The sequence below is a fragment of the Rhynchophorus ferrugineus genome, unplaced genomic scaffold (genome assembly GCF_030347505.1).
Source record: "Rhynchophorus ferrugineus isolate W39M unplaced genomic scaffold, kcgeb_rfMv2 rfM3, whole genome shotgun sequence".
NCBI lineage: Eukaryota > Metazoa > Arthropoda > Insecta > Coleoptera > Curculionidae > Rhynchophorus > Rhynchophorus ferrugineus.
In genome coordinates, this window is record NW_027472582.1 from 21495549 (window position 1) to 21511099 (window position 15551).

General features: G+C 31.2%; 1 protein-coding gene, 2 long non-coding RNA genes and 1 other non-coding gene across 7 annotated transcripts in view; 1 reads left to right on the top strand and 3 right to left on the bottom strand.

Annotated features, from left to right (window-relative positions):
• Nucleotides 1-15551, top strand: part of LOC143192753 (fatty acyl-CoA reductase wat) — an 83796-nt gene that overhangs the window by 60227 nt on the left and 8018 nt on the right. For 3 of the 4 annotated variants that reach the window (XM_076398304.1, XM_076398303.1, XM_076398306.1), the window contains 5 exons: nucleotides 5365-5596; nucleotides 12437-12558; nucleotides 13189-13311; nucleotides 13401-13672; nucleotides 13836-13945. In XM_076398304.1, coding sequence (XP_076254419.1) covers nucleotides 5380-5596; nucleotides 12437-12558; nucleotides 13189-13311; nucleotides 13401-13672; nucleotides 13836-13945 — 844 coding nt within the window. In that variant the 5' untranslated portion in view covers nucleotides 5365-5379. Of the gene's footprint in view, nucleotides 1-399; nucleotides 420-5364; nucleotides 5597-12436; nucleotides 12559-13188; nucleotides 13312-13400; nucleotides 13673-13835; nucleotides 13946-15551 lie in introns of those variants that run through there. The other variant, XM_076398305.1, reaches the window with a different exon arrangement.
• Nucleotides 6442-6824, bottom strand: LOC143192755 (uncharacterized). Its single transcript, XR_013004875.1, has 2 exons — nucleotides 6685-6824; nucleotides 6442-6625 (listed from the first exon to the last, which is right to left on the bottom strand). It is a non-coding gene; the product is annotated as an uncharacterized LOC143192755 (long non-coding RNA).
• Nucleotides 6853-7357, bottom strand: LOC143192754 (uncharacterized). Its single transcript, XR_013004874.1, has 3 exons — nucleotides 7270-7357; nucleotides 7098-7204; nucleotides 6853-6993 (listed from the first exon to the last, which is right to left on the bottom strand). It is a non-coding gene; the product is annotated as an uncharacterized LOC143192754 (long non-coding RNA).
• Nucleotides 13025-13096, bottom strand: TRNAD-GUC (transfer RNA aspartic acid (anticodon GUC)). Its single transcript has one exon. It is a non-coding gene; the product is annotated as a tRNA-Asp (tRNA).

Genomic DNA, 15551 nt, shown 5'->3' on the forward strand with positions numbered 1-15551 from the left:
TTCCTATATTATTTTAATTGAGGTTATTAATGTCGGACCTTCGAATGTGAAATAATTACTAGACCTTTACCTGACCTTCCGTCATTAATTATAAAATATGCTATTAGGAACGTCATATCACAAAAGATATTTCCATCAATATTTTTTTATGCACAGTAGAAACAATAACAAATTAAAATATAATAAATTGTTTCGCCGGCTTGGTTGGCGCAGTGGTAATAGCGACAAAACGGTCCGCCTACTATTGTGATAGTCGCGGGTTCGGATCCTGCTGGGGCATGGTCGTAAATTTATATTTGTGATTATTTAATATTTGTGATTGTCCTACGCAAGAGTGTAAAATTCAACAAGGAAATTGATCCCAGGCACGCCAGTAACCCGGCTGGGTAAGACCGGATGTCTTCTGGGATGATTTCTAAGTAGGTCACTCGCCAATCAGCCGTAGTTAATGTCGAGGTCCGTGGTTTGGAGCCCACGTTAAACAAATCCAGTCCAAATAAACCCTCGTTGGTAAAAAGGAGAGAAAATATATATTAAAAATATATTGTTTCTATTATGTATACATATATTCATACATATAATTAAGTTATGTATATTCTATATTATACATTATAATTCTAAGAGTGTTCATAAACTTTGGCTTTTCCACACTCAGAAGCAAATAACCTGTTTGCGTGATGACGTTACTGTAACGTTAGAAAATACGATATACAGTTAAATTAAAAAACAATTTTTACAACATAACATATTTTTGACAGATTCTACATAGTTTTACGTCTATTTGCATAACTATTCAAAATTACATCTTACGTTTCAGATTTTTGATAATAAGCTGAAAGTTGAGGTTATAGTGCATATTATACTTTTTTGTTTATTATGGAACCTAGAACCTAGCTATTCTGTAATCGAAATAATAACAACAATCTACAATCACTAAAATATTATGTTTATCTAAATAAAATAGGATTAATGAATTTATATTAATACAACTATGATAAACACAAATTAGATCAAATTACGCTACGAGTGCAATAAAGATATCAAAAGTGGATAAAATAATTTTTTGTTAATATACTTTAAATTTACTAATTCAACGATCAAGAAAATAATATTTCTGATACAATTTCGATATTAGAAAAAAAAGTAAATCTCTTTTTATAAATTTTATAGAACCACTCCTCTTATATACTTTAATATTTCTAATTAACACGTAAAATAAATAATCTTGATGCTTTCGTGACCAAAGTTCATAGTTTACTAGTTGTTTATTGACGTCATATGACTACGTGTAGGCGAGAATTTGAATCTTAAATAGAAAGAGCGTTTTTTTTTTAATGAAAACATTTTTTTACAAAATTAATGTTTTCAATAAACGGTAACAACATTAGTGTATTATAAAATATTTTTTAAATTAGTATTCATAGACAAAAAAAGCATGCAAAAAGTCAGAACAGCGTCACAGTCAAGCTACGGCTCTTAAACGGCATTTAAAAGTTTAAGCGTTCCACAGTATATCAGTTTATAATAAAAACATCAAGTTAAAAATTGTTAGTTTTTATAAGTCTTCAGACTCCAATAGTATACCTTATCTTAAACCGCAATACATAAAAATATAGAATGGGAACTTAAATGAACATCACTAGAGATAAAAACATTACAGATTTCTTTTATTTTTTCTTCGATTGGAAATATTACGACATCTTTGTGACATGTTATATTTGTTTTTCGATTTTGGTAAATATTATTGATTTAAGTGCAAAATCATAATATGAGTATTATTTTTTAGGATGCGAACTATTTATTTTATACAAATATTAACTAGTATATAAATAAAATGTTTTTTTATTTCATTTTTTAATTTTCCTCTGAAATGTAAATAATATTTTATAATTTCGCTCCGTGGTAAAGAAACCCGCTTTGCGTGCCAACAGGTGACCAGGACGACCAAAACTTGGTTACAAGTTACTATTTGTTCTGTGACTTAAACACACAAACAATATTCATACAATAATAGAGAGAAAATACAATAGGTGTCTCTGGAGAAAAGTTTTACTTTGTCCAACATCCAGATAGAGTTTTATCGGTCATTCATTTTTGTTTAGGGCAACCAATTTAATACGATCTGCTATAGTTCTGTCTTTTTATTTTCTTATACTGAAAGCAAACTATGAGCCTTTCCCTGCTAAAATTCTGTTCACCTGTTTCGAAAGTATATTTTATATTTTACACCTTAGTATTTTTAATATTCTATCTGTTGCGATAGTCGCGGATTCGAATCCTGCTAGGGTACGGTCGTAAATTTATGTTTGTGATTGTTTAAAATTTGTGATTGTCCTAGGCAAGAGTGTAAAATTAGGCAATGAAAATGATCCCAGTCACGCCAGTAACCAGGCTGGGAAGACCGGATATCTTCTGGGATGATTTATAGATTGATCACTCGCCAGTCGATAGGCTTAATGCCGAGGTCCGTGGTTCGGAGCCCACGTTAAACTGTAAGTCCAGTCCAGATAAACCCTCGTTGTTAAAAGCATACTTTAAAATATTTATAATTTTTTTTAATGTAAATTTAAAAAGATTTTAAATTTACATTTTTTAAAGACATTTGACAAAAAATACGTTATATACATTATCGACGTGGCATATCGCGGAATAAAATAACACAGATAGTTCAAAGACCTACTGAGAGTATCATAAAACAATTTTTTGAGTCATGAGATATTGCCTGCGTCGTCTGTTCTTATAGGAACATCTGAAATTGAAGGTATAGAGTCAAGTTGCAATTTCTCAACTCCCAGTAATATATCCCCCATTAGTATTGAATCTACTAATGAATACTTTAAATGATTTCTCAAACATACTAGCCGAAGGATGTGCATTCCTGAATCCAAGAGCTCTAATACCTCAAAAAAAATTAAACTATCTTAGTTAAGTAGTCTTAAGCCAATATATTTATTCGGATAATTACACATTTATTTTTTCTCTAATGCAATGAGGGGGTTGAAGGTAGTTATTAAATTGTTAATTTATGGCACTTTAACATATGTGTTCTTACTTGGACAATAAGCACTATTCAAGTTCTGAATTGGTTTGCACCAAAATTCCTGGTGTATTGAACTTCAGTTAATCCTCTCTTGAAAGGTTTGCATTCAGTAGCTATTATTTCAGTCGTTGTTGAACTATCACATAATTGATCCAAGAATAAAAGTATATCGCCGTTTGCATAGTTTCTTTCGGAAGGAGATTATTTTCTAAAATTAAAACATAAATATTTGATACTTTATATGATTATTAAAATGAATAAAATTACCCCAATTTACAACAAAACATGCTATAACGATCATAAATGTGTTTGATACTTAATCCAGTGAGTTTGGGATTTTTAACATTATCAACAATTTTTTAAAGGCCACCTGCCATTCTTCATTCGTTTAGTATCTGTGCATCCGGGTATACAACACTTCGTAAACCGAGAATTAATTTTACTTATTGTAAAACTGACTTATATGTACTAATGAACTAATAACTTAATCTTTAAACTTTACAAAAATCTAAACGCACTATTCCTTACATCAAGCATACTGAAAATAGCGCCCGAAATAAAATAAACAATAAACGCACCATAGAAACGATGTGAACCAATCAGATCCCGCCGCGGCCCTTAGGATAACGATTAAAGCAAGTAATAAGTTAAAAGTAGCGACTTCTAGGTGTTGTACGTCGAAAAATATTTCCCCAAAACTTCCTCTAAAGTTATATCTCTATTTCTCTGTGCACATAAACAATATTCCTAGACTATTTCGACTACCGATAAGAGATTCAACGTTTTCTAGGAAACATTTTTATAATTCTTTTAGATCTGCTGGTCCAATGCAACTTCCACTTATAAATAAGCTCACCGTAACCATATTTTAAAGATTTGAGTATAAACATATAGCGTATAATATTTATATAATAGTAGCTGACCCGGCAGACTTCGTAGTGCCTCAATCGATAAATAAAAGACCTAATAATCCGTAATTAATTAAAAAAATGCTCGGTATGAATACATTTTTATTATTATTTTCGATTATTACATGATATTTCATACTTAAAAAACACAGTTTTCCTGAAATACTGGCTATTTATAAGGTTTCAATTAGATATTTACAGACACACACAGTTATGATACGGTTTGTTAATCAATTTAAAGCTCTTTGATAAACTACTTTTTTTTTATTTTATGGTGCGTAAATAAACAAAGATGACGGTTTTCCGACGCGCGAACACGCGACGTATAATTGTCCATGCGCGAAACAGGGAAACTCCAAGTTGATTCCGCAAACTTCCAACGACTGGCCTTGAGATTTATTTATGGTCATCGCAAAGGCCAGACGTACTGGAAATTGTAAACGTTTAAAATCGAATGGTAAATCCGTTGGAATCATGGGTATACGCGGGATCAAGACATCCTCTCCTTTGTATTTTTCCGTTTATGATTGTTGCCTCAATGGCGTTATTCATCATCTTTTTCACAGCCAGTCCTGTTCCATTGCACAGTCGAGGTTGATTGATGTTACGCCGCATGATGACAACTGATCCTACTTTTAACTTCAAATTGTGAGGTGGTAATCCAGATAATTCAAGTGAATTTAAAGACTCCTTGGGATATTTGACTACGCCATCCTGGTTCATAACGGTGTCGACTGACTTGAATGAAACCAACTGCCCCGGAAGAAAATTCTGAATGATTTCCTCCTTACCATTTTCTAAATGGACTGCCAAATGGACTACTAGGAATGCACTTCGATCGACGTTTGACATCATATAATTACAAAACGCAAACAGCTTGGGCTTAATCTAAACCTAAAAAAATTAAACATTAAACTAAATGTACTGGCTCATAAGGCATAATTCTAAATTATCATTAGATAACAAGATTTTGCTATATAAATCAATACTTAAGCCCATTTGGAGCTAAGGTATTGAACTGTTGGGTGCTACCAGCAAATCTAACATAGATATCCTCCAGAGGTTCCAGGATAAAGTGTTGCAAGTCATCGTCGATGCCCCCATATTACGTGTCCAACAAACTGATTCAGCGCTATATCCTCATAGAACCCATAACGAGTCTGATTCGGATTGGTAGTGCGAAGTACTCTGAAAAACTATTGGTGCATCCCAATGCACTCGCCAAACAGTTAAATGTGCGCGATGACAGTGAAGTGCGTAGACTCAAACGCAAACTGCCATACGAACTTATTTATAGACACATAGAGTGAGATTTAATAATCTCTAGAATAAGCTAGAATAGTTTTTAGTTATGATAGACTTATATTGATATTATTTAACTTTGACATATGTCTAAAGGATAAAACTTTTTTTTAGATCTAACCAAAAATCATGTTGGATGAATCGAATATACCGACCGTCCTCAGGAAGAAGTTGCCATCTAATTTAGAAAAGATCAAAAATGGGACTTATAATCGGGATGACTTTGACTATCCGGTGCATTTGTATTTGAAGGAAAACGATATCAGGATAGACGAGGAAGGAAGCGACATTATCCCTTTTCTACGGGGAAAATCAGTTCTTATTACGGGTGCTACTGGATTTTTAGGTACGTTAACAAACTACATGTTTTTTTAAATACTTAAGCATTATTTACAATAAATAAATTAAATATAAATTGTAAAATTATGATTTCCATAAAAATACTTTATTATTATAATAAATATTTGATCATACTATATTTAATATTTCATTGTTGAATTCAAAAGTTATCCTGCGACTGACCAGGCCCCGAAAAAATCCACTAAAATAGAAAAAAAATATAACGTGTTCTCTTAAATTTTTGTGTTAGACAAGGACAAATACGGAAGTCAAAAAATGACAATATTAAATATAAAGTAATAGCAAAATAACTGATTCGCCTTACTAGAAAATTATTAATGAAAATTAATATATATTAATTTCAATTACAATATTTTCCATAATTTTCTACGACTTTTCTTGATCTTATTGGCAATAAATATCTATTTTAAGGTTACACATCGATAGACGTCAAATCTAGTAATACGCAAAGTGAGCAATCCTTAGTCTACAGACCTCGTGCGCTCGGATATAATCAATTTTTTTACCATATGGTCGACATTTACGATGCAGCATCCAAGAGAAGTGGGTCGTTGAAGTTAGACTTTTTTTTTAATTTTTTACGTTCATTATTGGATGTTACCTGCTGTAAAATAACTTATTGATACTGACTGAATTGGTAGAATTAAATATAAATAAATGTACGTAATGAATATGATGGCAAAAGTAACATCTTAATCTGATTTTATTTAAATATGTTTTTGCTTTATACATTGACATGATTACCAATAAATTTGTAAAATTGTAAACAGGAATGGAAGTGTATTAAAGTAATATTTATGTTGACTGAATTGTTATAAGAATACTACAGAATTATATATACACTTTTTATAGTTTACAAGGTAAAACAAAAGTAAATTTTTATAAAATTTGTTGGGTTTTAACAAATATTTACGGAAAGTTTTATAGTAACCCGCAAAAAAATTATGGAAATGGCAAAGTTGTTTTCAATTTGCTTGTTAGAATGACTCCTCGAATCTTTTTAGTTGTATCTAATCTGTAAAAGTAATTAAATTATTAGTCAATACATCAGTGTATAAAACATGAACTGATTACCTATTTTATTTTAAATAGAAATGCTCTTTGTTCCACTTTTCTACCTTTAGAGTAGTAGCTGTTAGATCATTAGGGTGTCATTAACTATTAATATTATGTGTTTTATGAAACTATTTGCCAACTCTTGTCAGCACATTTATCCTTAAAGTATTATTCTCTACTACTCAAGCATTCTACAAAATTCTATCAATAGTTAGACCTGCAGTCAATTGACCTTTAGGTTTATTCTCTTCGGCTTTTACCAATTTTAGTAACAAATCTCTTATTTATGCCCCGCATGTGACTCAATATATTCAGGGGATACTTCACCTAAAATAGATGTTATTAATAAAACATATAGTTCTAATTGTTACCAGTCAATGCAATTTTTCTTATTATTCTTAACGGACAAACTCCATTAATTAATTGACTACCTCTAGCTGGTGGCTGACGTACTGTAGATGTATTTTCATAATGTGAGTTGAAATAATGGATTATACATAGAAATGTTTTCTTGCAGAATTAACACACTAAATTCTCTCTAGAAATATAATATTTATTTTAATAAATTTATATAAAATTTAAATAAAATCAAAGGATGCTTACTTTTGGGCTTCCATTTTTAGAACCAATTGTTGGCTTTTATTATTAAAAATATGCTCTCAACGATCTATCCCACTCGCACGTAACGTCAAAAATGGTGACCGTCCGGCGATTATTTCCGATTATAAATTCCGATTTTACGCGAATGCACAGGGTTTACAGTTTAACGAAGAATACGTTTACTGTGTTGATGATACTCCGAGACTAGCCCGATATTATTGTCGTTTTAGATTATCAGTCTAACCTTTATAATAAATCACTTTTTCTGAAACTCCTTTTCTGAGAGTTGTTTATATATTTATATGCAGCCAATAAAAACATTCTAAAAATGTCTTTCTCAAAACTTTCTTTTCCGCTACATGAAGGGTTGCTGCATACATATTTTTACCACCAATTATTAGGTGATAGCATTTATTCTGACATTTACTTTAATTTAAAGAGTATTTGTTGAAAAAAATTGGTACCGTATCATAAAAATATTTTCCCGTAATTTGCTACAATATATCCCATCTTTCGAACAACATGGTGATACCGTATCAAAGAAACGATATTGGTTTGGTAGTGATCCCACCATTGATCCACTTTTGAAGTTTTCCAGCATTTAGAAACTGTGACCAAATGACAAACTGAACCAATGGCAGGAAAAAGTTATGTCTGTTGAGTACGCTTGATGCGGTAGAACTTCCCAGCTGTCTTTTTTTTGCCTCGTCGTTTGAAGCACGTCGTTGAATTTGTTCATTTGACCTAGGAAGATCTATATTAATAGTTTCTTTCGATTTTAGCAGCTCCTAATACAGTACTCCTTTCTGAGCCCATATATACTAAGCAAAAATTTATACCAATGAATATTCCGCTTCGGTGTCTATCTAAATTGCTTTTCTGGACTAACTTATGACTTTCTACGCCGGAAATTGTTGTAATATATCTACTTTTAGTTACGAACTAAAACTACGTACTACGTACTAAGTTACGTTAGTACCAAATACGAAAAATACGAGATGGTATACTCAATAAATTCCTATGGTAGCCATTTTACTTCTTTTTGCATCTCTCGCATCGCACGTAAATGTCTTGAAACAGTGAATGTGTTAACAGTGGATAGTTTAGTCATCCTAAACGGAAAATTATTATTTTTATGTCATATCAGTGTCAAAACCATCGAAATTAATAGTTAGGCTAGATTATTTAACAGTAATTTACAAGAATACCTCGCATTTTCATCAATAGATATCGATGATCAAAATACATATAGGCACCTAATACAATACAACCTTCTTCTGTTTGATCAAAGAAACTTTTTGGTAACCTGGGACTTATTTATTAAAATCAACATATAAATACACTCTTTTTGTGTTGTATTGCCAAAGCCCTGTTTGAATTAAACAGGGTGCAAGTAATGAATGTCAAAAATATTAAGCAATCTACTTTTAGTAAGTGTAAACAATAAATAACTCTCGTACCAACAACAAATTTATCCTTTAAATATCTATTAGTTAACAAGAGGATTTTCTGCATGTGCGATATGTTGGTCACTTTGCTGGAAGATATCGGAAACAATGTACCATTATAATTGTAACAACTAGAGTTGGGAACTATCGACTGAAAACAGTCGAAACAGTCGATAGTTAAAAAAATAGCGATTGAAAATAGTAATTACTATTTTAAGTTAGTTAGGGCAGTTAATTTTATATGTAATTATATTTTCCAACAGTAGTATAAGCGAGACGGAAATGTATAAATTCCTTCATCAACTAACTTTAAAAAAGAAAAGAAAAAAAAATTGCTGAATATTATAATAATAACAATAGATAACATGCAATTTATAATTTAATTTTAAACCAAGTAGAATTAGAATGGTAAAAAGTACTAAAATCTGTCGAACCAAAAATAGCAACAGAAACAGTTGATAGTCAATTTCAGTCAATAGTTCCCAACAGTAGTAACAACCTACCAGCATAATAGTAATAACTAACAGACGCTACAGAAATATAAATGACAACAAAATAAACAACTTTAATGCGAAAACTGACACAATTGCATAATATAAGAATCCAAAAGCCTAGAAATAAACACCACATTTACATATATTTTAGCTTTTTTTTCATAAAAACCATATCAAGTTCAGTTTTTTCCTGCCAAGACTAATTTAAAAAAAATAAGCACTAAAAAATGTGATGAAATTCGAAATACAACTATGAATCGCATTTTTTTTTTCTTTTTGTAAATAAAGCTCCCACTAGGGTATTGATGTATTCGCGGACTGCAAATGTCGGAATTTATCTTCCGTATCATAGATGTCATCTGAGGCCTTTCATTTGTATTCCCACATAATAAATCAAATCTAAAATACGTTTACACAAATCATTGCATGAAGGTTATTCCATATTAAGTTAGATACAAAAAAGCAAGATTTATGTATTTATGTTTTTCATTTATTAGTAATAACATATTACTAACTTACTAATAATAGATTTTTACTATTTATCCGTAGATGATTTCTATAATTCGCATTCTTGTTTCTATGCAACAACATTTCTGTGATACTGCCTATTTATAAAACTGTAAAATAATTTTATAGCAACGTGTTAGAACTCCTATATCAACACAACATCAATACAATACTATAATTTCATATGAAATTCATGTTCAGGATGTCAGAAAGTTAAATTAGAAACATTATTAAATATGTTTATAAAATTATTATATTTATTTCCCAAAATACCGCCATATAATATAATAAGTATAAAAAGATGCAGTAAAACAGTAAAAATAAAATCAAATTCCCTCACATATGTCTATAACACATATATATATATTGTACTTAGAGTACGTCACACTTATCTCCCATAAACCGCCAAAATGCGGCGATCGTATACAAATAAAAGTAATTGTTGCAATTAACCCGCTAGTAGCTTATTATTTCATTTAATTCATGATAAACCCATATAAAATGTGATTTATTATCATAATAAATATAGCGAGGCCTTCCACCGATTTGCAGAATTTCACCATCAAATACATAGTGATTTTATGACCCCTTTCGGATCATATTCGGGTATAATCTCATCAAATTCTTGTGTACATTCTAACTCCCGATTCAGTTCTTGCCTTATCAACAATTGTCGTCAAGCTTCTGTTATAACGCCATGGTTCTGTTACTACGTCCAATATATTTTCACAATCATTAACAGAAATGATGTGAATGTGAACAATAAAATCTTGATATTTATTGTTCCGTTTATAAATGTCGCAAATAACTTCTTTAATTAATATATATGACACAACCGAAATGTCCAATACAATATAATAATTTCGAATTTAATGTATTCGAATAAAAAAAGCAACTATGAGAAATGATAAAAAATTGGATGGTGATTTCAGATATAGATTCATAGTTACCTACAAACTTAATTCTTTACAGTCAAAATTGAAAGTAATTTCAACATTGAATTGTATCTGGTAATGAAAGTGAGATTATATTGACAATCTGAAGTTTGGCTTTAACTTATTAAGCATCTGCTATCAACATACTACAACATTGCTTTAGTTATACAATTTATATTCGTATGTTAAAAGTTTATTACTAGGTAAAATGGTAAGCCTATGCGAAATGATGAAACTATAACAGTCGATGCTTATAATTAATCTTAATTAACAATTAATCACAGTAGATTCATGTCCTGACCTCACGCATTCATCACACTTTATCACTACGAATTTTGCGGAATTGTCAAAATGAAAAATGAAGATGGCACAGATTTATTTCTGATTATAAAAAAAATAATATTTTTAAGTAAATATCATTCAGAATTAAATAAAATGGCTAATAGGCTCCATATGTTTTCAATAAAATTATTTGAAATAATTCCCTCATAACAGGTCAATTGAAAAGTCCCCGGCCTACCATAATAAAACACATTTCTTTGGCAAATTTTTTTTTATTCAACATAATTCCCTTCAAGGGTAATATACTGATTATAGCTACCATCCAAATTTTCGATACCATTTTTGTAGTACGATTTGTCATTTGCTTCAAAATAGGCATCAGTTTCGGCGATCACCTCTTAATTCCACGAAAATTTCTTCCCAGCGAGCATTCTTTTGAGAACTGAGAACAGGAAATAGTCGCTGGGGGCCAGATCTGGAGAATACGGTGGATGAGGATGCAATTCGAAGCCCAATTCATGGATTTTTGGCATCGTTTTCACTGACACAGTGCATTGTCTTGGTGAAGCAGCAGTTTCTTTTTCTTCAAATGCGGCCGTTTTTTTGGCGATTTCGTCTTTCAAACGGTCCAGTAATGCTATGTAATATTCGCTATTGATGGTCCTTCCTTTTTCAAGGTAGTTAATGAAAATTATTCCATGCGCATACCAAAATACAGACGCCATAATCTTGCCAGCCGACTGTTACGTTTTCCCACTCTTTGAAGCGGGTTCATCGTGTGCAGTCCACTGAGATGACTGTCGATTGGACTTCTAAGTGAAATGATGGAGCCATGTTTCATCCATTGTCACATATCAACGTAAAAACTCGGGTTTATTACGCTTGGTCATCTTCAAACACTGCTTCGAATCAACAACTCGCCGTTGTCTTCGGTCCTCCTTTCACCATATGTAAACTTAGCATGCCAATCCCCGATGGTTGATTTTCCTGGGACAGTGTCCGGAAACTCGGCATCAAGCAAAACTTGGCTTGCTTCAACTGTTTTCCCTTCAAAAAGCAATATTTTATCAACACACGAAATTCCTTTTTATCAATGTTTTTCACAATAACAAAAGTTGCTTCACTCATAATGCTATTATCCACAAACTAATGATCCGACAGCTGTCAAATTTAACACGCATCTTTTGATGCTTAGGGCTAACTAAAAAACATATGGACTTAATTCTAGTAGCGCCATCTATGTGTCAGACCGGGAACTTTTCAATTGACCTGTTATACACAACATAATTCAACAGAAACAGGTTAGTATATCTATGGAGTATCTTGTTTCACTTAACCTTGCTGTAAATGAAAATATAATTTGATATAAATGTTTCCAAATTAACCCTCAAATATATAATTGTTCTAAAAATATTACTTGGTTATATAGTAAAAAACAATTTTATAAGAACTATTAGTTTTTTTTGATTAAGTTATTGTTTACTAAAATGTTTACTTTTTTCAGGCAAACTTTTAATAGAGAAACTAATCAGATGCTGCAAGGACATAGGTACAATTTATGTAATAATAAGATCAAAAAAGGGAAAAGATATTCAACAAAGAATAAACGAATTTCTTGATAATTGGGTAAGATACTAAGTTTAAATTTTACACATCTGGTTAGTATCAATGTTCAGATTTAAAAACCGAAAATTTACTATTTAATAAATAAAGACCTTATTAAAAATAGACACAATTCCAGTGACTCACCTGTTTTCAACTAAGTTGTTCACTAATTTACCGTAGTTCAATATTTGAGGTTATCCCTACTGAATTTTCTCCTTAAATTTTGTTTATCCGATTTTAATGGAAATAACAGACCAGAATGCTATCCAATACAATAAAAACAATACACACATACAATACGTTACATATTTAATGCCTTCTTATAATTATGATATAATCTTTTTGAACTAAAATTGTCAAATATGTATAATATATTCTAAATTGCTATATAAGGACATTACCAAATTATTTGTAAAATATTATTATTATTAATAATTAAGAGTAAATATTCTATCATTTGTTAAAATATATTAATTTAAAAAAAGTACTCTCCGGCCGGGAATCGAACCCGGGTCTCCCGCGTGACAGGCGGGGATACTTACCACTATACTACCGAAGATTTGGGAAAGTTTTGAGAAAAACCTTTATACTCAGAATATTTTGGCATAAATAAAATTAAAATTATATTTTATAATAATTTCTTAATTCTAGGTATTCATAAAACTATCTGAAATCTATCCAGATTATAAAAATAAAGTAGTAGGAATAAGTGGTGATTTCGATGAAGATGGAATTGGACTGACAGAAGAATCTAAAAAACTAATAGCAGATAAGGTGAATACAAATATATTTAGATATTATTTTTTTATGAATTATAAAACTGATACAATCATTAACTTCTTTATTACATAACTATTTTCTAGGTAAACATAATATATCATGTTGCTGCCACTGTTCGTTTTGACGAAAAGATCAAGAAGGCTGTCACAGTGAACATAAAAGGCACCCAAGAAATGATAAAAATAGCAAAATCATGCAAAAACTTAATTGTTTTTGTTTATATCAGTTCCGCCTTTGCGAATTGTCATTTAAAAACCGTTGGTGAACGATTTTACGAACCTGTAATGAACCCTGATGATTTAATTAATCTTGTCGATAATTGCTCGGATGATATTCTAGACAAAATTACACCAGAGTAAGTTTTACATTAGTATAAAATTATTTAATCAAATGTGCATTATATTATATTATTCAATTTACTTGATATATCTACCTATCCTGACAGATATGTCTATTACTAAAATAATATATAGATTAGACTAAAAAAATACTAAAATCACAATGTTTGATGTTTTCAGACTTTTAGGAACTATGCCAAACACGTACGCTTTTACAAAACAAATTGCTGAGGAAATAGTTAGAAGAGAATGTGTCGGTATCACAGCATGTATTCAAAGGCCATCTGTTGGTAAGAAAGACTTTAAACCATATGTAAAAGCTTAAAATCATAAAATACACTATAGATATTTATAGAGATTTTAAAAAAGAACTGCTTTTTTCTATATTTTTTAGTTATCCTTATTGTAACTTCCTATTGACGATAGCCAAGGCAATTATTTATTTTTAAGAAATTATTTAAATTATATTTTAAAAAATATTTACTGACTGATAGTTTAGTAATATAGTCGTGGTAATATAATAATAGTCGCTGGGAGCCAGATCTGCAGAATACGGTGGATGAGGAAGCAATTCGAAGCCCAATTCATGGATTTTTGCCATTGTTTTCACTGACTTGTGACACGGTGCATTGTCTTGGTAAAGCAGCACTTTCTTTTTCTTCAAATGCGGCCGTTTCTTGGTAATTTGGTCCTTGAAACGGTCCAATAACGTTATGTAATGATCGCTGTTGATGGTCCTTCCTTTTTCAAGGTAGTCAATGAAAATTATTCCATGCGCATCCCAAAATACAAACGCCATAACCTTGTCAGCCGACTGTTGCGTTTTCCCACGCTTTGGAGCGGGTTCATCGTATGCAGTCCACCCGTATCTTTGTCGATTAAACTTCGGAGTGAAATGATGGAGCCATGTTTCATCCATTGTCACATATCGATGCAAACCTCGGGTTTATTACGCTTGATCATCTTCAAACATTGCTCCGAATCATTAACTCGTCGTTGTTTTTGGTCAAGAGTTTTCTCATACCAAAATATTCGTGAATGATATGATGTAGACATTCAGTTAATATCTTTAGAGCGTCTGCTATTTCATTCAATTTCAATTTTCGGTCATTCAAAATCATTTTGTGAATTTTTTTATTGTTTTCGTCAGTAACAACCACTTTTGGGCGTCCACTGCGTTCACCGTCTTCGGTGCTAATTTCACCACGCCTAAACTTAGCATACCAATACTTGATGGTTGATTTTCCTGGGGCAGTGTCCGGAAACTCGGCATCTAGCCAAGTTTTTGCTTCTACTGTATTTTTGTAGGGCTAACTAAAAAACGTATGGATTTAATTCTAGTAGTAACGCCATCTATGTGTCAGGCCGGGGACTTTTCAATTGCACTGTTATATAGCAGCATTCACCCACAAATTAAAATATTCTTGGTGTCATTAAATAACATTGAGATAACATAACTATAATAGCAGAAGAGTGAAAAGATATGTAACAATTCTTGCTTGTAATATTATCACAAACGTACTTAGTTCTCGTCCTTTTTGGTATTGTACTGCGTGGTTTCTATGTGCATAAAGTTGAAGGGACAGATTCATCTGTTTCAAAAGCATCTGAAAAGAAATACATGTTATGATCTTGCCAAGGGTGGCCTAATGTTCCATTTTAAAGTTCCTATGTATGTATACAAATTGAAATAACAAGTCTCCGTTAATATTATTATATGCTTTTAAACATTGTATTATTTTAAAACCAATGTTTGGAAGTTGCATTGGACCTCTTCGGTGGTTATCTTTATATTATTTAAATCATATGTTTCCTAACAATGTTTGAAACGAGGACGATATCACTCAAAGAGCTGCATATGTCTAAGTTTTCTATAGATAATTTCTATATTGACAG